General features: G+C 27.3%; 1 protein-coding gene across 1 annotated transcript in view; it reads left to right on the plus strand.

Annotated features, from left to right (window-relative positions):
- Nucleotides 1-241: 241 nt before the first annotated feature.
- LOC123305123 (protein dachsous) overlaps nt 242-26,340 on the plus strand; it is a 471,584-nt gene continuing 445,485 nt past the window's right edge. Inside the window, exon 1 of the mRNA XM_044886752.1 lies at nt 242-2,113. Within this exon, the coding sequence (XP_044742687.1) occupies nt 242-2,113 (1,872 nt within the window). The remainder of the gene's footprint in view (nt 2,114-26,340) is intronic.

Genomic DNA, 26,340 nt, shown 5'->3' on the forward strand with positions numbered 1-26,340 from the left:
ACTGACCATAAGGATCAATTAGGTGATATATTTCAAACTCAAAATATGCATTTAAAATTACATTAAAATCTTTTTTTAGGCATAAATAACTGTAATTTTCATAGAAAATTCTTTTTGTAAAACTAAGTTAAGCTAAAAGTTTTTGTAACTAATGATTTTTTTTTTTGTTTCTTTTCAGGTGCGGGTGGAAACACACAATGTTAAAACAATATATGCAAACAAGAAACAATTACTCCCGATAATGGGAATAAAACAACCTGGCCACAAGAAAATGGCACCATCATCATACCATTCCCAACACATGGCCAGGACGAATATGTGCTGTACCACGACCACCTTAATTATTCACACCACCATTGTCCATATTTTAACGAACAGTAATTTAATGAAAATTTTATTATTATTATTAACAATATCACAATTACCACAATTAATACGTGCAGAGTACGTGCATAACTTAGAAATATCGGAAAATGTACCGATTGGTACACGTATTGGTTTCATTGGTGATGGCGTAAACACTCAAGATAGCGGACCACCATATTTAATTGTACCAGTACCCGGAAGTGCCGTGGATTCGGATTTACTAATTGATTCAAGTACGGGAGAAATTCGTACAAAAGTACAATTGGATCGTGAATCAAGGCCATCGTACTCATTGGTAGCAATACCAATTAGTGGTGCTAATGTACGTGTTATTGTTAATGTTCTTGATGAAAATGATAATGCTCCCACTTTTCCTACATCGGTTATGTATATCGAATTCCCGGAAAATACACCACGCGATGTTAAACGGACATTACATCCAGCAAAAGATCCAGATTTAGAACCGTATAATACACAAAAATATAACATTTTATCGGGTAACGTGAATAATGCATTTCGGTTGTCATCACATCGGGAACGTGATGGAGTGCTTTATCTAGATTTACAGATAAACGGATTTTTAGATCGGGAAACAATTGATTCGTATAGTTTAGTGATTGAAGCATTAGACGGTGGCATACCACCCTTGCGCGGTGAAATGACTGTAAACATAACCATTCAAGACATTAACGATAACCAACCGATTTTTAATCAAAGTCGATACTTTGCAACGATTCCAGAAAATAGTACAGTTGGAACAAGTGTTTTACAAGTATTTGCAACAGATATTGATTCTGGTGATAATGGCTATATTGAATACTCAATAAATCGACGACAAAGTGATCGAGATAATATGTTTAAAATAGACCCAGCAACAGGGTTAATAACTGTTAACAAACCGTTAGATTTTGAAACTAAAGAGCTGCATGAATTGGTAATCGTTGCAAAAGATCATGGTTTACAACCATTGGAAACAACAGCATTCGTTTCGATACGGGTCACTGATGTTAACGACAATCAACCAACGATTAATGTCATATTTTTAAGTGATGATGCGACACCAAAAATATCAGAATCCGCACAACCTGGAGAATTTGTTGCACGTATATCAGTTAATGACCCTGATTCAAAAACAGAGTATTCTAATATAAATGTGACACTCTTAGGTGGGGAAGGACATTTCGGTTTAACAACGCGTGATAATATTATTTATTTAATGATTGTTTCCCTACCGCTGGATCGAGAGCTGCAACCAAATTATACGTTAAGTGTTGTGGCAACTGATACTGGAACTCCTCCGTTACATGCATCACGGACAATTCATCTTCAAGTTACAGATATTAACGATAATGCGCCAGAATTCGATCAACAAGAATATCATGCTAATGTTATGGAAGTATCTGATCCGGGAACATCAGTGATACAAGTGAATGCGATTGATCGTGATGAAGGGAATAATTCTGCATTGATTTATTCGTTGCTTGATACACCTGATTCACATTCCTCTTGGTTTCAAATTGATCCGCGTACTGGATTGATTACGACGCGTGCGCATGTTGATTGTGAAACAGATCCTGTGCCACAATTAACTGTCATTGCAACTGATAGTGGTTATCCGCCTTTGTCATCATCGGCAACAGTGTTTGTGACAATACATGATGTGAATGATAATGAACCGATATTTGATCAAAGTTTTTATAATGTATCAGTACTGGAAAATGAGCCGAAAGGACGCTGTTTTTTAAAGGTAAGTCATATTTATTGAAATTTTGTATTAAGGTATTCCGATATCCTAAAAAATGAAAATGATACAAAAAATTTGGCCACGTAAAAAGGGTTGTTATTAAAATTTTTATGTGAATCCATACATTGAATTACATAACTAAGTCAAATAACTGAAAACTGACTTTTGTTCGATTCGAACCTTCGTTCGATTTGAAGAAGATTCTCTAAAATGTATTAAGTTTATAGGGCTTATATATTTGATGATAGTGTTTATATTTAAAGGGTAAGGAAGCAGCTCCCCAGTATTAAAATTTGTTTTATTGCGCTTAAATAAAAGAGTATTAGTATACATTTGAGGCTGATAATGTAAAATTTGTTCAGTGATTAGTTGAAGTGGCTCTGATTCCTCTCCAATTTGAGATAACTACGCTTAAAAACATATTCTATGTTGTTATAATAATCAGTGACATAAATAGCTTTTGGATTTTTTCCAGACCAGTTCCAATTTGATTGAATTTAATCGAGTGATTTGGTTTTGCTAGCTTCTGTGAAGAATTCTTATTTTGCCAGTTTATTTATTTTTCAATTTTTAATTAATTTATTTTAATGAATAGAAAAAGTTAAACTTTTTACTACCTAACCCGAATTATGAATTTTTAGTAACTACGAATTGGTTTTATTGAATTGATTTTAAATTAAAATTTTAGCTGTTCGTTATTGAATTGAACAACAAACAACATTATATTGATGCAAAAATCAATAAATCCATTTAAATATCAATAAATTCTCATATCATATTGAATTAAATAATACAATATAATAGAAAATTGTATAGAAAGAAATGACAATAATTTACAAAATGCATATTGTTATTTCACTTTATTCAATGATATTGTGTTTTGTAGAAATTGTATTGATCTTGTACATTTTGGACTGTGCAGTGGTATACCGTACCAAAATTTGTAAAACATTTCTTAAATTAAGTTTTTTTAGATCAATCAATTAGCGCTATAATTCAGTTTAACCGCTAACTTGTACTTTCCTCGTGCCCACTTGGCTGTATCTCGTACGCATTTTGATATATTGTTGACATATTGTCATTGAGTTCTTAAATTCCGTTCTAACTATTTGTTTAATGCTTTAAGATGCTCTAAAAACTTTTACTGGCTTTTCATTTTTTGATATTTACTCAGTAATTTATTTGTTTGCCGAGAGTCAAGACTTCATTATTCCTATCTCAATTTGAGCTAGGCTTTACATCTATAAACTATCTTAGCTCGAATTCATAACAGGTTCCGCCACGTTAGAAGTAGAAAATAGTAATCCACCAGAATAACTCACCCGTTACTTTCTTTTCCTTTTAGAGAATTTCTTCTTCTAAAATCTGAGCTATTGATTTTGTATGTTTCTAAATTTATATATGTATATTTTATAAAAGGGATGAACATATATACAGGATGCTTACAGGAGAGCAGAAATACAATCAGGAATTTATCGAATAAAATTTTGATATATTGACTATAAAGTTTCAATATTGACTATAATTACTACAAGTGATCAACTGATACTCTGCGTCAATGGATATTTAATAGCTAACATTTCTAATTATGTGAAAATTTCATTGTACATCATTTTTAAGACAGAAATGCACTTAGTTTATGTAGATTTTACGTGACGAATTTTTTGATATTGAGTAAAATAGAAATTGTGCATTTGTTGGTTAATTGAATTAAAAGTCATAAATCAGTAAATATCAATTGAATTTTGAAAATATAAGACTTTTTTGTGTAGAAATGAAATTCAAATTCAATGGACTCGACAAAAAAATACTTTTACTGTACATAATAGTGGTTAGTTCACAGTGTATAAACGTATAAGTAAGTGTATTTATTGCACACACCAAAGTTATATATATCATTCTGTACAGTAAACTTTACTTATTTTTATGATTACATTATTGAATTTTTATTAATATGAGATGTTTAAGCAACAAATTATATTTTCAAAAAGAAATTTTCACACAAAAGATTTTTAATCAATATACAAATAGGTCCTAAAAACCGTTACCATAAACGGTGAAGAAACTTTAATTCCATTAAAATTTCAATAGAGAATATATATACTGTTTTTTAAATCATTTCTCTTAGTACATCAATAAGTGTGATAGAGTACATATACATTTAGCAATGCGTATAAGAAATATACTATTAGATACTTGTATTGCTAATGTTCTCAAGCTTTCAAGGAGACTCATATTAGTATTTTTCTATTTGATTCCAATTTTTTTTTAATCTTTTTATTTATTTAAAATAAGAAAAAGATTGCGGTCGTGAGACCCCCTTTAGGAACGAAATTCCTTTACATCCAAAACTAATTATGCAAATGCATATGCATAGTCACATAACTAGTTTCGGATGTAAATAGTACAAAAATGCAAAATTCGTGTTCTATAATAAATAAAAATAATATGAAGTAGGTGAACATATCGTGGTTGCCATGGATATGTGGACGCACATCCACACACACACACACACAAAGCATATCTCACACTGTTACTTGATGAATCCTGCCAGTTTGCCCACCATGGCAAGCTGCGTTAAGTAACTTCGTTCCAAAAAAAAATTAAATATCTAGAATAGATATATAAACTAGTTATATAATAAGTAATGAAAATTTGTGGATAGACAAATTGAAACATTCCTTAAAAAAAGATTAAAATTAACTAACTTTAATGTAGTTACGCAGTATAAAATTTGTAATTGCCATAATTTTTCTGGTAACAGAATAATATGTTCGTTTTCAAAAAGAACGTTTGGAAACATTTAATCGTGAACTACTTTATGGTCAAAGTGTAAATTCCATTTTATACCTAAACACATTCCATCATTTCCACCTTTTTAGCTTTGCAATAAATTCCAACCGCCAAGTGAATGAACTGAATCCGTGTATAATATACATGTGAGGAATAATAAATTTTGATAAACTAAAAAAAAAGAAATATAAAAACTATTATGAAAAAAAAATTATTTATCTGGCGTCAAAAATCTAATTAAAAATTATTAAAAATAAAAATAATTAAAAATTAATAATAAAAATTACTTATGCACCCATGTATATGTACTTGTACATATAAGTTACTTTTTTTTAAGTTAAATTTATAAAATTAATATTAAAAATAAAATTTTATTTATATTATTATTATTATACAGAAAATAATAATTCAATTTAAATAAAGTATTTTTCGCACAATTAAATATGCTGCTAAATGCATATACATATTTCTAACTTCACTATACCTACCTACAGTACAGAAATCATATAAAAATAATAATATTTTTTTAAGTGTCTCCATGGCTGCCATTATTGCCGCTGTTTTAAAGGTTGGCCCAACACGAACGCTTGTTGTAGACGCTACAAAACTACTATGTATGTAGTGTTTCAAAACTATCATATTATTATAGCAGACGGATATAATATTGTATTATCGTTAGTCAAAAATATATGTATTATGAAATTTGAAAAAGTTAAAATTTATGTAGAAATATACTTAAAATTCTGATTTCGAGTCATAAAAGTACATTTTTCTTTTAAAACCTTAAAATTAAAAATTGTAAATTTTAAACTGTATATCACGTGACCTAAAACGCGAGCAAGCCTTGCTGTGATGTCATAGCGGTATGAGTCATAGACCATCAATTAGTTCAGTGTAGACAGCTGGGTATAACGTATACATAGATAGTTAGTATTTATATTTATTATAATCAGATGTGTATGAATATATCTGTCAAATTTATTTGTGTTATTTCATGTAATGATACCGATATTACGTCATCAAATTGGATGTTTTTGACAGTTTAAAAAAAGGTTTAAAATTTTATTTAAGTTTTTGGCAAGAAAGCGTGTGTATTTTTCCGAAATAAAATATTTTGGTGGCTTTTTATTAGCAAAATCAACATTTTGAAGTACTTTTTAAAAAATAGTAGAATACCCTATTTTAATAATAAAGAATTTTTGCCATTTTTTCAACTTCAAAAAAAATAAATAATTTTTTTTACTACGTAAAAGAGCATTTTAGAAAATTAAGCACTGAAGAAAATTAATTGTACAAATGTTTATTCAGATAATTTTATTAAATGTAGTCATAATTCCTTATAAGCTTTTAAGACAATAATGATAACGTCCGTCTAAGCATAAACCTTTTTGAAAGTGAGTCTTGAAGCAATGCAGCATTGAAAGTGGAATTTGAACTACATTTGTCGAATCTAATCTTTGCGCTTCAATATTTTTTCATAAAAAGCTTTCACAGTATTAGCGCAATGCTAGGATATCCACAGATTCTTTGTAAATGACTAAATGTGACCTATTAATTTCCAATGCGATTTGCTTAGTTAAAATATTGACTTAAAGACATTACTATTTGCTTAAATACACAATGAACTCTCGGTAGCAAGTAAGCCCTTTCTTAATTTTTTTTACATTTTTACATGTAAACGCAAATATCTCTGCTCCACCCTGTATATTGATAGTTTGTTCATTTTGTTGTTTCTTGTTTTGTTCACTTATATATACAAGAAACAATAATAATTCTTATATTATTATTAAAAGTAGCTACAAGCCACCATCCAATACAGTGGAATATCAATAAATTAAACCTCGATAACGTAAAAATCTTTATAAATAAATTAATTTTTTTGTTCCTTTCCCTTCAGAATCTTAAATCTCTTTTCTATAAAATACAAAGCCATTATAAATTAATCAAATAATTTCAGCATTGGACATTAAAAGTAGCATTTTTTTCATAATTTAACTTACCTAGTACTTGTGGTTCTGACATTGAAGCAGTGGCACTCACGGGGAAGGTAGCTACCTAAGCAACCTGCCTTGTGAAAATTGGACCCCTGAAAAAATAATCCACACGGCATACGATCGAGGCCTGTGGAATAGCATGTTAGTCAACGTTTGGTGCAACCAAACATGACACTATCATCATCATCAGTACTTGTGGTTATAACAAATAATAATACGTACCTATAGTCAATAAACGGAGAACATAAATAAACCTCAATCAGTAAAAATATGAACCATTAAAACTTAAACCTTTCGTAAGTTAAATACTCGGCAACTCTAATTATATTTGACTTGGTGTTTAACTTGCCGAGATTCCACTGTAATTATATTCTACTACAAAACAACGTTCTTTATGTTGGTTAAGAAAAAAATACAAATTTTACAGTATAATTGTAATAAAAATTATATTTATTGAGTAATATGAGATTTTTTAACTTTTAACAGTAAAAATTTATAATATTTTGTATAACGCATGGTATTTTGTTGGTTTATTATATATATATAATTTATATATAAATATATATATATATATATATATATATATATATATATATATATATATATATATATATATATATATATATATAAATTATACAGGATTGTTCTCGTTCGGAAGACTCCTCGGTTATTCCTTTACGGCGGATACCCTATTTGGATAAGTATTGGAAAATTATTTGCGATTTTTTCTCAATCTTAATTCAGTTCCATTGAAAAATAATTCAAAAAAACGAAATAATGGTGGGTTGGACACACTAAGGAAACCAGTCTCTTTACACCTTAAAGAAGTTAAAAATTCTTATGTTTAATTACCTATGATGGATACTAAATTATCTAGGGTAGTCAAATCTGAAATAATTAAATAAACAAGGTGGCCGTAAAAGAATAACCGAGGAGTTTTCTTCCGAACGAGAACAATCCTGTATAATTTATATTTATTTATAAAATATATTATAGTTAATAATAATAAATGATTGTTATACGGAAATTATCTTTTCTTACAATATATTTAAAGAAAAAAATAAATATTATTGAGTTTATATGTTTGTGAATAAATTTTTATTTTAATATTTTATGTCATTGTATTTTTATTATTATAAAAAGGAAATATCTACCTATTGTTTAATAAAAATAAATTTATTACAAAATGAGTATATTTTTTAAAAATACTATCTTTTTAATTTGTTTAAGTTTTAATTCAACTTAAGGTTTTTAATCGATATCTATTGTTCAAATGGCTAGCTAGCTAGTTTAATTGTAAACACATGACTTTGAAAATAATCCATCATTTTATTCAAAATATTTTAATAAATTTTATTATTAGAAAAATATTATCTCAAATACTAAAATATATAATGGAATCTAAGGGAATTTTAAGAGTTCACGGTTTCTTATTGTTATTTTATTTCAGTTAATTTAAAGTGTGAAAGTGGAATTAAAAGTTCTTAGTTCCTAAGACAAAGTTTTTGCTATAAAACTATTTTTTAAGTAGTTTAATAATTTAAATTTATGGTATAGAAAATCATAATTAAAGTGCTCTTCAAGATTATCGGGGCACTAAAACTAGAGAAGAAAATTATTTAAAAAATTTTGTATAAAGTCTTGAATAGATGTTTTGTCGCAATTTTATTAAAGGAATAAGAAATTTAGTGGTTGAAAAATGTGAAAAATTATGAGAGATGATTGAAAATGCATGTCTTAAGAAGACAAGAGTGTAACAAGGCCGTTTTTATATGGAAAATTTAGCGAAACCATGAGGATATGATAGGCCAAAGTAAGTGATTGAATTACTAAACGATTGAAAAAAGTAACAAATATGAACTTTTAGTAGCACAAGCTTTTATTGTACTACAATGTAGAAAATAATTTAATAAGCTACTCATACATGACTATTCGTTAAAGCATGAGGCGCTCAATATAAGTCTATGTTGCAAGATTTCACCCGGACAAACATAGTTATATACATACGTTGAGGTCCTCTGAATTATTGTTGATATTTTGTACTGAGCGCCTCAAGGTTTTACAAAAAGTCATGTTTGAAGGACTCCAAAAAAAAAAAATATTTTATACTTTTTAATACTCTTTTTTTTTAGTTGTCTTTAAACATGTATATCAAACTCTCTTGTTACAGTCAATACATTTTTCCTAGCGTAACCACCAAAAAAAAATTCGGCCTCCGATAAGTATCGCTTTGAGTGGGATAGTCATGTATTAATGTTTTGATTTTTTTTTTCGTTTGCCTTAATAGCAACATTAGGTACATATGTTGCTTTTTAATTTTATTGACTATTTATCTAATACAGGGTTGTTCTTGTTCTTGTTAGGGATAGATTTTGTCCAAAAAGTTATTACCACTTAAATGAGACTTACATTTTAAGTACATAAGAATAATATATAATTTCAAACAACTTATTATTATAAAGCATTACCCTTACATTATGTTCTAAACATACACGTCTAAAATCTTAAATTGGTAGACTTCTTTTTAAGAAAAATATCTCCCATTTATTTGGTAACATCTTATTGAACAACCGTGTATAGAAAATTTAAGTTTCCAGCCCTTTATAAGTGCGTAAAGCTAATGTACGCAATATTTACAATAACGTGATCTGTCTAATTAGTGTAAAAGGTGATGACTTAGGTAGGTCATTTAACTTTCAAAATATTTAAAAATTATTACATGGCTATTGTTTTCATAAAAATAAAGTTAATTGTTATTCAGTTTGATTAATTAACTGGAACACAATATCTGCAAGTATCAGATACAAATAATCATTTTGGAATTTCTTCAAAATATTCATTATATTTACTGTACATAAAAATCACATTGTAATAACCAAAGGTATTTAAATTGAATTTTGGAATTAAAAAATTGTACAAGCCACAAATTAAATGATAAATTTGTTAATTTGTGAGTTTGTTCTTTTTTTTGACTTCCAGAATTAATTAAATTAGCTTCCTCTCTATATTTTTGTTTGTCTGTAGGAAATAATACTTTGTTAAATTATTACTTAATACAGGTTTTAAAATTCTTTCATTGTGTATCACCTTGCCCCGCTCAGTATATGTAATTTTTATATACTTTGTATATCTAATGATAATCTGTCCTCACATAAAAGCTAATTAACGATTACTTAAATATAACTGTAAAATAGTTATTATACTATAAATTGTCAAAAATATACTTCAACGATAGCTTAAAAACAGATTTAGATAAATGGTTAAATGGAATAAAAAATTTACTGTTTATATTCAGGTGGAGTTCCCTAAAAATATGTTTTTCATACAATCATATTGAAATCTCGAGTATACATATGGTGATCTGTTTTTATCGCTCCAATCCCTTTATTTTTCCTTAGAGTGCGAAATTTTGGAATAATAAAATAAACGTATTTAGTCATTTTTGATCTAGTTCATTTTTAGTGAAACAAATTTTTGCTTGATACATCGTCTTAAGAGATACATCATCCCAATGCAACTTTGGTTTTCATCATTTTATTTTTTTACAAATTTTAAAAGTACTTGAGCTCCTGTAAGCAATAGAACAAATTTTTTCAATATCTACGCAAGTTATGGCACATAAAGTTGTGAAAATAAATATTCAAATAGTTTCATGTCAAAATAACCGTATTTTTGTGGCTGTTGTCTATTTTGAAGTCTGTTCAAAACTGAGTTTTACTTTAAATTAATAAGATTTTAATAAAGTTTAACATTCAACACGAACAATTTTACTGTCTTACATCGAATTTTTTACAATATCAGTTAAGTGATATTAAAAGCATGGGTCAATGATGTCGGTAATATAATACAGAATTTTTATTAAAAAATTAAAATCAAATTAATATTTTTTAATATATCTACCAAAATTACATATTATTTTGCGTATCACCAAACCGCTACCACCATACGGGAAAAAAAATGTATATACACGTTATAAAATGACTACAGCATACATAAATATTAGTATACATATGTTTAAAATAAAATATTTATTACGTCATTTATTTAATAAGAAGGGCGTTAAATTTTCATTATTTATTATTATTAAAAAATATTAAATATGGTTATATTATAATATAGTTGGTATGGTATTTTGTAAACCTATTGGTAGGTATAACAGATACCTTATAGATATCAAACAAAAACAAAAAATATATATAATATTTTTTATTTATTTATTTTTTAATTTTTATGATGTGGTTTTTCTCATTATAATAATATGAAACTAGATTATTATTTTATTATTAAAACTAAATATTGTTATTTAGATGCTTTTTACTTGTTATTATTATTATTTTTATTCAGTTTGGGTCAGTCACAGTAATTTAATGACTTTTTGTTTTTGATCAATAATTAATATATCTACAAATTATAAACATGTAGATATGTTTGATACAATATTAAACTTATTTACAATGTGATTCATGGTAATGAGCGCATGACTACTGGGCTCCTGTGCAAAAATAACCAAAAAAAAAAAAAACATATTGTAAACATAACTGAGAATTGAAAAAAATAAATCGAACCAGGAATCGAACCCGAATAGCCTAATTGGTAAGACGCTTGACATGAATCCAAGAAGTCCGGGTTCGAGTGTATTTTTTTCAATTCTCTTTAATTAATTTATTGGATGGTTAATTGTTCATTTTTGTGTGAAATTTCTTATATTGAAATATAAATGTTGGGTAAAGCTGTTTAGGAATAAATTTACTTTCGTAAAAGAGAACTTGCATGTTTTTTAATCACATTTTTTTCGAAAGTTTAGTAAAAAATACTTAGAAAATTAAAGAAAAATTGTTTTTTAAAGCTATTTTACAATTAGAATTCTCGCACGGAGAAATTTAAAATTTAGCGTGATTCCGATTGGCTCATGTCCTCAACAGGTGTAAATATGTCACTTCCGTTTTTTTTATTTATTATTTCATTTATATATGAATTAATGACAGTTCTTTAATGCTCTATTTTTTAAGATTTGTTACTGAGTATGCGCAGATATCATTGTCTAAAGGATACATGGACAAAAATTGAGATCACAAGATCTTATAGAACATATACTACCGATGTAATATTAATCAAAAATTAACAATTGTTTAGGCTTGCAAAACTAACCTGGGTTTGGAGATGACTCTCTGAATCATCTAGTACTTACAGCTTTACATATCATTTCTTGATTTTATCAATATGAAAAACTAAAATAAGTGTTTAAATAATATTGTTAATACAGAAGATATTTATTTTATTTATTTGTATTCATAAATTTTCAATAAATCCATCCCTATATGAACGCCTTATATTTCAATCTTAATATTTGACTAAATCGATACACCAATCAATTTATGCCTGACAATTTATTGGTTTCATATCTAATACATGAAATGACCTCACATTTCTCTATAACAGTAAACACCTGTTTTATGTAATTGCGTAGTTTTTTTAGTGAGTGGATACGTATAAGTTTTAAATTAGTTATTTTTGTTTTAGAATGTGGCCTAAACAATTTTGTTTGATACCGATTTGGTATAAGAAGCTGCACTATTAATGTGTTCTATATTGTATCAAATGGTAGACGTTTGAATATATTTTGATAATTAAATTTAATGGTTTTGAAAAGAAAGTGGATACAATGTTTAAGTTCATGTTCACACTGTTTACATTTATTATTGTTGTTGTTGTAGTTTGAAGATTCTTTGGAAAATATATTGTGTGCAGAATTTTGGTCCATTCATTATAAGCTTTCTAGGGAAGCTCCTTCATTGCTAGATTTGAACATTAAAATGTAGAAACATGGGTTAAAAATATTTAAAAAAAAATATAGTTTTAAAAAGGAAAATATAGTTTTAAAAGTTTTGGGTCACAGTTTATACATTCATTCGTATAAGTTTATTTAAAACATATCGACCATCACCCGAATTACAAAATTGAATTTCTAATTTAAAATTATTTTGTACTTTTTAGTACACATGTACTCTAACTTAGTTTTTTAAAATTATATTTTAAATTTGAGATAAAATCTTCTCGATTAAAAAATTTTAGTTAATTCACGACCTGAATTTCAGACAAATCGTCCAAAGTCGAGTAAAATTGCATCGAAAAATTCGATTACATTCAGACATACAGTCCAAGTAAAATAAACGTATTGAATATCCATCTATTATCATAGACTCAACATCCCTGATGTAAGGAACAGAAAAAGAAAGATAAATCAAAGTTTGGACACAGTCCAAGGTCAAAGTATTTGTATTTCAACTTATTATAAAGAACTGATCAAAAAATTAAAAAAAAAAAAATTTGTATGACATAAACTAATATTTTTTAATTTTATTGCTATGGGATTCTGAATAGGGAATAAATACGACTCACACTCTACCGTTCCTTTATGCAAATTGTGTATTTTTTTCAAAAGAAAAAAATTCGTCTTTGCATAAATATTTATTACTGATGCAGTCAAAATATATTAAAAAATGTTCAATTACATATATGATTTAAATTATACATAAATCTTTCTGATGATTGAATTATTAATGTCCTTTTGTGTCTACCTTTCGTCCAAAAGCCACAAGGTATATTAATATAATCCATACATACCTACAAGTTTAATGTTAGAGTCTTTTACTCGAATAATAATAAAATAACATTTAATACTCTACTTTGTTGTATAGAGTTAATATGTATAAACATTCATTAATTGTATCTGTTAATACAAATCGAATTAACTTCTGTACAAAAATTAAATATCAACTTTACCAAATTAAAAATCAATTTATTGGAGACTAAATTCTAAATATTAGAGACAGCAAAAAGTAGAACAATATTTTTTGCAAATTGACTCGAATCGCTCATAATCACTTCTGATTAACATCTATTAAAGCTTCACAGTGTTATTCACTCAAGTACATATACATTCTTTAAATAATGTGAGAAAATTTCTTTCGAAAATTTATATGAATGGTTTTGGAAAAATATTTGTAATGTCAAAACAATATTGATACCATTTTTTCCAATATTACAACAAATGTCATGATTTTCAAAGAACATTTTTTTAGGTGTGATTTACAATTTAAATGATCTTTTTGAGTGTGAAGTATTCATTGCTGAATGAATCCTTTCGAGTTAATGCGTATAACTTTTTTGTTGGAACACTTTTATGAAAAAAGTATTGCAGTTTCTCTTGTATATAATATAAAAAAATACTATTGATGTTTAAATGACATAAAATATAATTTATTGTAAATGAATAAAAATAAGTGTATGACAATTATTTACGTAAATTTACCAATGATAAATGTTCAATAAAGTATATATAAAATTACTGTATATAATATACTTCATATTGGTATACTGACTTCCACGTAACATGAAAAAAAAAGTTATTTTTTATACTAACAATTTCTAAGAAATATACTGGGTTTGAGGATGATATTGTTTGGATGTTTGCTACTCAATCCCGTAAAAAAGGCTTAACGGATTTGGAAGAACTTGAACACACAGTCAGTTTATTAACTGGATTAAACCATAAGCTAATTTTTATTCCGGAAAATTGTTATATTCCTGTGGGATTTTCTAAAAAACAATTACAGGACGTACACACTAGAAATTTTGTATGGATGTGTCTTATGGAACAATATAATAAATTTATAGCATGGGAACTCACTCGCTATATCCAGTCGTGTAATCACCCGCGCTCTCCCATTACATGTAAAATTTATTTTTCGTATTACATTATTGTTTTGTCATCTCCTTTTAATACGTTTGAAATATGGAACATTATTCCGTGATAATAAGGAATAAATTTTTAACAGGGCTAGTTTTATGTTAGAAAAATATTTATGGTTCCGCATCAAAAAAATAGAATCCATGAAATTGTGAAGAAAATGGTGAATGCTTGAGGGGAAGTGTATATTACAACGCGGTATTCTTTGTTTTTAAAGTTAAAATTGATTAGTGAAGCGAATGGATAACTGGTAGTAATTCATAAACCTTAAAATTGTATATTTGAAGTAAATATTGATAACAATAAAAATCGATCAATAGTTTTATTCACAATATTGGCTACTGGACACAATCCGATCATTTTTCGAAATCTCGTTAATTGCATGAATACCAAATTATTGAGTGGAATGCCTATGCTCTTCAATTTCATATAAATACTTTCAATCAATCCGTGGGAGTCGTTAGTCAATTACAAAGCAAGACATTAAAGTGGAGACATTAAATTGTTATTAAATTAGCATTTTAGTTATATAATAAAAGATTTTATAAATAGGAAATAAATTTATTGCATAGTTCAATACTCTGGAGCTGCTTATTCTAGTCTAGGTAATCAGAAGGTGATTGATTTATCATAGATTTCCTTTTATTTTCAAATCGAAAATAAGTTTTTAAATGCTTAATCCAAAATTTCATGGAAGGGAACCTAATCTAATTAATATTTAAATAATGTTCATTTCATATTATTATCATGGCTTACTCACGTTCTGGGGTGGAGATAATTGAAATTATCCAAATCTTTTGGTAATGGCAATGTGTTAAAGAACAAAGTCTCTTTTCTAGTACAAAAATTTCATTGTGTTCCATTGGGGAAATGTGCTTTGTATGTTCATTATCGTACGTTATCGTTCTAATTTGTTTGATGGTTGGGAGGTAAAATAAAAAAACAGTGCAACAAAAAAAAGACACCAAAAAACCGACCATTTTTTTCTAGATTACCTAGGCAACTCAAACTTTTTCAATTGATTCAGCTTGCCATTAATTAATGAGAAAATGTAAAAATATTTGTATAATTTTTTAATTTGAATTTTTTGTCAAAATTGTATGTTTTATCATTAAAAAAAAATTTGAGTTGTGAAAGTTAAATTCTCATATTTGTGAGAATTTCTTCCTTTTTCTACAAATTGAATTAATTCATTCTTTTCTGAGATAATGATCGTAACAAATCAATGCTAGAATATTTTTTAATTTTATATAATGGATAAAATTTTATTTATTGCGCAATTCGTGCGGACTTTAAATCTGAGATTACAATATAATCTGCAAAAACATTCACATTGTAATTCAAAGCATAGATATTTTGCGTTATTATATTATTTTGGTTTGATTAATAAAAATCTTATTTGATAATAGGATTGATGTCGTTTGTAATTAATGTTCTGATAAAAATGTAAAAATATTATCAAATTTATAGGATTAATAATGGATGATATTTTATGAAATAAACTATAAATTTATAGCCGATGGCAATTTTTAATGAATATAACAAAAAAAAAAAAAATTATTTGTAGGTTCATAAAATACGCGGTATGGCAGCAAGCAACTCACACTCATCATTTATGTGGTAGATAAAACACACAGACACACACTCACACATACACATACTCTTTTAGATCTAACAGATTTTCTTCATTCAATAAAGAATAAAAAATTTGTATAAATACAAAATAATTTATTCATTTTATTTATTTGATTTATTAGTAATTAAAATTCAATTTCTTTTCTTCACTTTAAATATAAAATTTATTATTTGCTGCTTTTCCATAAGGGTTAGGCGGATTTTGAATAGAAAAAGCAATAGATCAAGTTTATTTATTTTTTTTAAGTTTTATTTACAGTTAAGTTTTAAGGCGCGTATTTCTCATTATTTTGGAAATTTTTCTAATAATTCTCGAGCCGTTAAAAGCAAGAAGTTTAATTCTATTAACCAGAAAAAATATTTCTATTTAGTGTGTCTTAAGATTTTCCTTTTCTACTCAAAATTAAATTGAAGTTACAGATTAAATTGCTACTGACGTCGTTAGACCATTATAATCAAGTTTATAAAAACATGCTCATATATATCTGCTGCTCTATTATTAAGAGCAGCCATGTTACTATAGGTACATAATACTTAGATGTAATATGTATACATAGACTCAATACATTTAAGTTGTTTTTTTTATTTATCTTTTTAAAAAATCGATTATATAAAAAATATTTACATTTTTAAATTTTCCTAATTTTTGTTTTATTAAATATTTAGAGCATTCCTTAAAGCGGTTTTTAAGATATTCTCGAATCTAAGTTTTTCTTTATACTTTATTTATAAATACCGCTTCACAATTGTTTGAAAGCTGCATTTTTTACAAATTAAATACTTACTCCTAAATTAATAATATAATTTACTTTCATGAAGTTTCAAACGGCTAAGCCTTCTTAAAATACTGTATCTCAGTTTTATTAATATATTATATTAAATTACTGTTTTCTTTTTGTTTCAGGTAGGTAATTACCAACAAAAATTATAGCCTTAATATTAATTGGTTACACTGAAATGTAAGTTATAAAGCTGCACTGAGTACCTAATCATTTTTTGAAAATTGACATAAAACAATTTTAATTTATATGAAAAAATTTTAATTTGAACCTATGACAATTTAACAGCCAATTGCTACAGTCGGACTACCTCTAGGATTAAACAGTTTTCCACAGAACCGAAAAAAGGTCCCCCAACTGTAATAACAATTTTACTTATCATAACAATTTCAGATGAAATATTTTCTTGTTTTCATACTTTTAAGAGCACGATTCTGTAATTGTCGGGGTTATAGTTTTCGAATTTTATTAAATACGTAGTTTTTTAAATATGCAGTTTAACATAAGCATGGCTTAGTTATTCCTCTCACTTTTTTCGACCCATTAGAATCCAATTAAAAAAATTTTTTTTTTTGTATATAATATTAGTCTCTTTTTTGTATATAATATTAGAAAAATTAGAAAATATTAAATAAAGTTCTAAGAATTTTGATAAATTGATTGTAAACTACGTTAGAATTGAATTTGAAAATAATTAACCATTTGTACAAAGTATATGTATCTTTCAAAATAATTTTACGGGTGATGAATTGTTTCGGAGAGGCTCTTTAAATTTCGCTAACGTTTTTTGTAAGATGATTTTTGTATTAGTTATTCAATTTAACTAGGGATCTGGGAATAAAAGTAAAGTTGAAAAATGACTCCTGGAGAACCTTATTAATTGTATGACAGTTATAAGATGTTACAGGTACCCATATTGTTATATTAAATAATTATATTATTCTCAAACTTAAAACTAACCAGAGTCGATACAGCCTACGGAGGTATTATTCCCGGGCGGACTTGTAGGCTTAATGTGGTTTCTATCATGTGAAATTAAGTATGAATCTGGGCCTTAATAAAATTAAGGTTTCTTTTAAAAAAAATTTATCTTCTTTCGAGGCGAACTTGAACCAGCGACTTGAATACTATTGATATTACACCTCCAAAATCCACCGTTCTTCCAACTGGTCTACCGAAAGTTGTTGAAATATATTTTCTTAAATAATCATGCGCTATTTACTTTTTTTGCCTGATATCAATCCTGCGATAAGGATGTTATAACGATCTTTTGTATTATTTTATACTAAAAAATAAGTGAAATCGTAAGATATTACCAACGAATTGCCTATAATTTTTAAAGAAAAAAAATTAAATAAATAAAAACTATATGCAATTGAATTAACTGCTATGCTAAGTGGCTATTTTTAATTAAAGAGAGAATTGAAAAAAATACACTCGAACCAGGACTCGAACCCGAATAATAAGTAATAATAATAAATAAAGTGGATAAACAAAGTAAAAATTCATTGAGTTGAAAAAATTGCATTCGTGTCTAGAACTCGAATAGCCTAATTGGTAGGACGCTTGACATGAATCCAAGAAGTCCGGGTTCGAGTCCTGGTTCGAGTGTATTTTTTTCAATACTCTCTTTAATTAAAAATTACTAGACAAGTATTTGTCAATAATTAGTTTACGAATGTATGTAACATATTATATATCAAAATTAGTCGAACAGACCATGATGTAAATATTGTGTGCATGATTAAATGTGAACAACAATAATAAGTAATAAGTGGCTATTGTTTATAAAATTATGTGAGTGATTGTTACTTAAATAAATTTTATTGAAAAATTTTTATATCAATTTATTACGGGGCACAAGAGGGCAATAGTAGGACCTCGTTTAAATATTATCGGACTTGAAGTTTCAAATTGGTACCTCACACCAAACGATCGGATTTCGGGATTCAATATGGGAGTTCATTTTACTACTGGGCTATAAATAGATATAAGTTCGGACTCAAAGAATCTTGATGAAGCCTTTAAATTTCGACTCGGGTATTATTCCCAAATATTCTAGGCTATTAATATTACAATATTAAAATTTATTCTATACAAGTTTTTTATAATTAAAAAAAATTATAAAAAACCCCAATAATTTTAATATTCACATATCGTAATAAATAAATAAAATATAAATATTAAGGCCATACAATACCACTAAATTGATTCTCAACATAATCAAACTCCAACAATCGCATATATATATGTATAAAATTGGGTGGGCTTAGGAGTGCCTTAAATGTTGTTATTTTCATGTTATGTATTGTGTCTCTTTTTTGCTCCATGTGGTAAAAATTCTTGAGCTATTGAATATGAACGCATATTTTTCACTTTGGTTAAACGAAACAAAATTTGTTCTAATATTACCGTTAAAAAAATATACACTATCAGTATCAGCTCTAGACGTTAAACCAATAATTTCCTGATTAGATATTTTTAATTTTAAATTTGAAAAAAAGCGAGATTTCTATTACGGTGTCTGAAAAATTTTGTTTAGCGACATGGCCGTATTTACCTGTTTTGTTCATATATTCGGCCGACAACTCAGTGGATCGATCAGGAAGACAAGCATGCACTACAATTAAGTGTTTGATACTGGCGGTATTACAAAAGTGATAAGAAAGCCAAATTTTCTGTTTCTGTGAATCCAGTTTTTCTTCAGCACAATCTCGCAGGATCCAAGAACGGTAATTGCCTAGGATTGAACCTAGCAAACAATTTAAATTAGCAAACAATTTAAATTAGCAAACAATTTAAAAATTTTTATTTCAATTTTCGAAGCGACAACAACGTTTTCCAATCAGGAAATTAAAAAACACCCTGAGGTGTGGACAAAGGCATTTTTGTGTCATTTGTATAAAAAAGCAAACTTAATTTTTTTATTTTTTTTTTGTACTATAGTGATGTAACTTTTTAAATATAATATGAATCGTCTTTATTGTCGATGATCTGTTTAAAAAATGTTGTTATTCAAGTATTTAAAATGATAATATAGTATGAAATATTGAAATAATATTAATAACCACTGATTATGAACCACTGTTTTAACATTTGTAATAAATACAAAACCATGAACAATGATTTATGTATTAAAATCTATATAATATCTGTGGGCCCTGTATATGTCCAGTCCATGCATATTGGTCTGTTTGTCTGTTCATCGATTTCTTGTAGGAATAATATCTTTCTGTTAGGTAAGATGTAGTACCTAGAGTACAATAATCATAATAATACCTTGAATCATTTGTTAGTATCTCGGGAAATATTGCTATTTATTGGGCAGCAGTTATATTGAAATGAGACCACTTCATCAGAATATAGGTAGGCAGAAGACTGGTTGTACGGGTGGTTTTGTTTCGAATATTTTGTTCGAAGTTTGTCGTTTTTTTATAAATCATACTAAATGTAAATTATTGATTATTATCAGTGAGTAAGTTGCAATACCATATTCCAATTTTAAAGATAGCGTTAAATTTTTAGGTTAAAGTTTCCAATACTCGTAAGATAGTAATGTATCTCGAATATAACAACATAATGTACCATTGATACCCAGTTCTATGCATACACTAAATTTTATAATTATCTTGTATTTTATGGGTTTATAAGTATAGGTAAGCGAATTATAGGTGAGAAAAAAAGTCTACCAAGTCTCATTCACCCTGATTCCTATAAGACAAACGTGTAGGGTTTTTAATTTTTCAACCACGTATATTCTATCTGAACAGTAAAGTCCATAACGATCGCATGTTGAAAAAGCGCCTTCTGGTACAATCGATGGAGTAGTTATCCTAAGAACGTTGGGATGTTTTAAATGGTACTGATATTTTGATATTGTACCATGGAGCACACGTCATGTATCATATGGTTCATACGTTTTATCGATAGTTTTATATTGTCTCTATCAATATTTAAATACCCAAAATAATACATGACGTATAGGAATAACAGTGATTTAAACAGGGAATATTTCCATTGTTATATTTAAAAAATGGCCATAAATAACATATGTAAATTTTGATTCATGGTATCACACCCACCCCTATATTATAAATCTATGTGTGTATTATACAAATGTTTGTCTGTTTGTGTCTGTCTGTTTTTCGTTTTAGTTATTCTGTTTCTTTAAGTTTGTTCTTTTTCTCAATTATTCTTTGACTTCCATTTGAAAAATTTCTTTTTGTTGTATGACCTCTGACACTTTGAAATTTCAAAATGTTGTAGGGCCGTCATAAAGTAGGAAAGAAACAGCCGGGTCCTTAACTTAAAAAGAGCAGGTTCTCAATATCCTAAGACGTTGTTATATGTCGACCATATTTTCAATTTTCTAGATTTTTTTCGTGTTCTATAGTTCAAAAAGCTATTTTTACAGTTTTTTGCTTGCTAGCAGTGACTTTAACAATAGGTAAAGGACACATAGAAAGAAATCATACAACATTCAAATCATCAATGGGCTAAATTTTAATTAAAATTTATTTAATTCTAATGTCTTTCTACAGTAGGTTTCGAGAGGTGAATTTCCAATTATGATAGCTCAACCCTTTTAAGTGTTTGATTTTTATTAATTTGAATACTTTGAACATATTAGGGTCATGAAATATGCTTCTTACGTCTATCCCTATACGCCAGAAAAACAAGTATTATTCTCTTCTCGGAAACTTAAAAAACGATTATTTCTTACGAACGCTCAAACAGGAAAAATATATGCTAATTTATAAAGAGTTGGTACTTATTACAGTAAGGGCGTGTTACATTATTAAGAAATAGACAAAATAGGTTAGATGTTTAAGATATGGATATATTTACATACAAAGCAGGCAGTTTGCTACGATTTTTGATTACGTTATTGCCAATGGTTATAGAACCACCCTTCAATGCATTAGTGATAGAAATGACACCTTTGAATGGTTATTTAAACCAACTGTTAATATTAAGGGAGTTTGACCCTTTCACTTTACTTAGGAATTTGATGCAATTAAAATATATTTTATATTCAGTCATTTTTCAATAAAATGAAATTTGTCAATTATGCAGCGAGAAATTTATAGCTAAAACACGCTTTTTTTTAGGAATTTAGATAATTTAGAAATTGTATATAAAAAACAACTTATTAAACACACCACGTCTAAGTATTATTTGCAGTAACATGACTGTTGTCTCAATGATAAGGACAAACTACTTTAAATTTAGTAGTGGTGAAATAATATTAAAAATGAACAAACTTATTATTAATAAATAATATTATTCTGATATTTTCAGAGTCAAGGAGTTTTAAAAGACTAAAAATGTGTTTCTTCTTTTCTTAGTATATATGTCTTTTTTTTTAAAATATCAATCCCCAGCCAATATCTGTTATGATATTAAAGGTAATACATACATATCTATATGTATATTATAAGTTATTTGTGTGTATGGTCAACGACTCAAAAGATATACGGTTTGAGTTAAGAAATACGGAAATTGCTAATCAATACCACAGTCTACGAAGTACAAACTTATACACAGGCCAGAGTACCACAACACCATTACTGACAATCATCATAATAATAATACTATGTTTGTGTATAAATATTACATTCACTTTTTAAAAACCATGTTTTTTTTCATTATTTTCATTTGTAGAGTTTACAGTGTTTTTTAATTTTGAAAATGAAACAACAACAAATAATTTATTAAATAATATTCGTATTTGTCTAATATTTTCACGTGAAAAAATTGTCTAAATACCAATCGTGAGAGAAATAACTAACCATTATAGGCCAGACCAATAGCTTTCTCATTGAGAAAATTGTATTTATGGATAAATTTTAATCAAATTCAACAAATTCGAAATTCTGCGATATTCCTTAATATTTTAAAATTTCTATTTCTGCAAATAATTGATTTACATATGATATACCAGATCATAAATTTTAACAAAACAAATTGTTTTGCTAAAATAAGAAACTTGCAAATTTTTAGTAGCCTTCTCTCTCTAAGCTGGCTTTATCTACGACTGGATTTGATTAAAATACAAAGAAATTGAAAGTCTCATGGCGGCTATTTATCTCTATGAAATGTTAATATTCAATAACTTGACCACAAGCAGAAAAATATTCTTTAAAAAGGACCCTAAACCATTGAAGGCATTTATAAAGAAATCTTTTAATTAAAGAGAATTGACAGAAATACACACATACCAGGAGTCGAACCCGTGTCTCTCATATTCAGGCCAATCGCCACCACCAACTGAACGAATTTTTTGCTTGTCAAGATGAACTCATTTATTTATTATTTTTGTTACATAATATTTATATAAGCTATATGTGTGTTTCCTTTGGCATGGACAATTTTTGTAACAACTCCCATTTCAAAATTTTATTTAATAAGGTAGTAAATATTTCCAGTCTTCATCTCAATCTTGATTCCTCTCAGTCTCAAATTTTTTTTATTTTAAAAGTGTGTAATTTTAACTATTACTCGTGAACTACTTCGGGTCGATTTTCTTCCTCAATATTCTTTATTTATCCTGATATTCAATTTTAAACTACATTTCTCTCATTATTGTCGATAGTGAAAAGAAGTTTACCTAAAATAAACAGTAATCAAAATTGAATTTTCTTCAAAAAACTTACGTAGCTGAAGTCTATAAAATCGATAATATTGAATGCTACGAGACTCGAATATTAAAGTAAAATATACTTTTTTTTTAAAAGAATAGATTCTAGCCACGTTTGTTCGGGATCTTTATGCAGAAAATTTAATTTTCTGAAAAGTAATACAGGTAAATGTTTTATCGTTTTCTAAATATCATCAGCCAAGATAAGTAAATTATGGTAACATTCATTTCAAACTTTTTAAAATTTACACAACTGAAACAATTCAACCCAAGTAACTTAATTTTTCCATATTGTTTTTGTCCACATTAAAATGTTGGAGGTGTATTTACATATCCACTACGTTTAAAATATTTATTAAAAGAAAAAAATGTTTTTTTCTTTTTATATAATACTTCAAATTGAAATCATGTGGTAAGAAAGTAATAAATATAGAATTATGACCGCTAACAAATTTTTCTTATGTTTTATTGTTTATCTCAAATAAATTGAATATCAATAAGGAAGGACATGCTATTATGTTTTGTACAAAAACAGCATGATTTGCCGCCATTGTAATCATTTTAAAAAATATTGAATATTTTTTTTTATTATTTTTATGAGAAAGTACATAAGGTGTGGGTTATAGATATGTTGTTGTGGTTTTAAAATCTTTTGAGTTAAAAAATTAATTTACATGGGACTTTTTAGCCAAGTAAATTATGACTTTATTAAATTATTAACTATTAAAAATAATATTAAAGATGACAAGGAATCTTTAAGATTAATAATTTTATAATCGGTACTCATTAAATCTTCTAGTTATTCAATTCCCGTCTGTATGTCTGTTCGTCGTATTCAAGCCCGTAAAATGGCTTCAAGCTTGTGAGAAGTGGATGAAAGAACTTAAGTGCTCAAAAAACTGTTGGGTACCAGAGTTAAACTCGTATTTTGAATGATTCGAGCTTGAAACGTTATTTATCAATAGTATTGTGTTTTCTTTGCCAATAAAACTGAAATATAAGAATTTTTTCATTGTTTTGGCTACCGTTTTATAATTCTTTTAAGATGATTGTGTTAAGTTCTAAAAAATTCTTTATAAAAAAATATAATACCACTTTCTGTTCTATTAATAATAGTCCTGTGATTGATCGGTATTTTGGGTTTTGACAAGATCAGAAATTCTGGATGTCGTTGATATTTAATGTTAGCAACTATCTGCCAAGTGTTATTTTTCTGATTTTGGGACTAAGCTTATTTAGTTCGGTTCTAATTGCAGAGAATGGCCCCTTTCCGCAGCTGCGTTGGGGGATTCGCAGTATCTGCCAGTTGAAACATACAGAAATGCTGTTTCGTTTCGGTTCATTTTACCAAATCTGAAACTTTGCAGAGTTGTTTATTTTTACTCAAAGTTGAAAAAAATGCCTTCCAGATGAGGCGGGCGGTTCACCCTAATTTGTAGATTACTCGTAACAGGCAATCTACGCTTCTTTAACTATTTCTTTGAGCTAGTGGGCTTTGTCTTCAGGCCTGAAAAATTTTATTTGACAGATGGTTGATAACAATACAATATCAACAATCCTCCAATATTTCTGACCATGTTAAAATACATACCAAAAATGCCGATCAGGGGCTATATTAGTTTTATCTCACTTTTAAAATTTTCTTTCACTTGTAAAACTTCACAAAATTATGTTATTCACAGTAAGTTTTGTTTCTAAAAATTTAGTTTCAAATACAAGTTTTAGTGATATAATTATATATTTTTATCAACAATTTCAATTGAATAATATTATTATTTGTAAAATTATTTATGGCTTTATAAAAGTTTTTTCCACTTATTATAAAGTAATAATTTTTTGGTTACACCATTTTTTTTTAAAACTAAAATTGATTATTACATATTTTTTAAGATATGTATCTTATTATTTTAAAAAGAAACAAATTTCATAGTATTTCGTAATGAAATTCCACGCCATTAAGTTGAAAAAATGTTTATTTTTTTGTAAAATATTTTTGTTTATTATTATAATAACATTTTATTGATTAATAATAGCCTTTTATAGTAATTATTTTTGAACTTAAAAGTAGAAAATAATTTTATCTATAAGTCACTCTTACACGACTTTTTGTAAAAGCTTGAGGCGCTTAATATCAAGGATGAATCGAAAAGTAATTTGGCATGTGGAGTAGATGAGGCGTTCCGATTCATTTTTGATATTTTAAATTAACCGCCTCAAGCTTTTACAAATAGTCGGGTATGAGGGACTTAAAGATAAAATGATTATCTACTTTTTAGTACAATAATAGCTTGTCCCTTAAAAAGTATTTTTTATTAACATATTTTTCTGATTAAAAAAGCATTTATCTTAAAGAAAACTACCAGGAACTGATTTCATTTGGAATGTGCGAAGGATTGTCTTCGAAAAGAATAGTGCCCTCGAAAATGAAATAAAAAACACACTTATGTATTGCTCAATTTAATGACAGCAAGAAACAGCGTAAAAATTGTCTACAATATTAAGTTTATTTTTGCGTTATTTGTTTTCATTTGATTGATATGACCTTTAACATTCATTTCTTTTCTTTTTTTAGAAAGTATAAAATATTTTCAGCAGAATTTTTGCAAAAATTCTCATTAATATAAATTGGGCCATATATG

This window comes from Chrysoperla carnea, chromosome 1 (assembly GCF_905475395.1).
Source record: "Chrysoperla carnea chromosome 1, inChrCarn1.1, whole genome shotgun sequence".
NCBI classification, from domain to species: Eukaryota; Metazoa; Arthropoda; class Insecta; order Neuroptera; family Chrysopidae; genus Chrysoperla; species Chrysoperla carnea.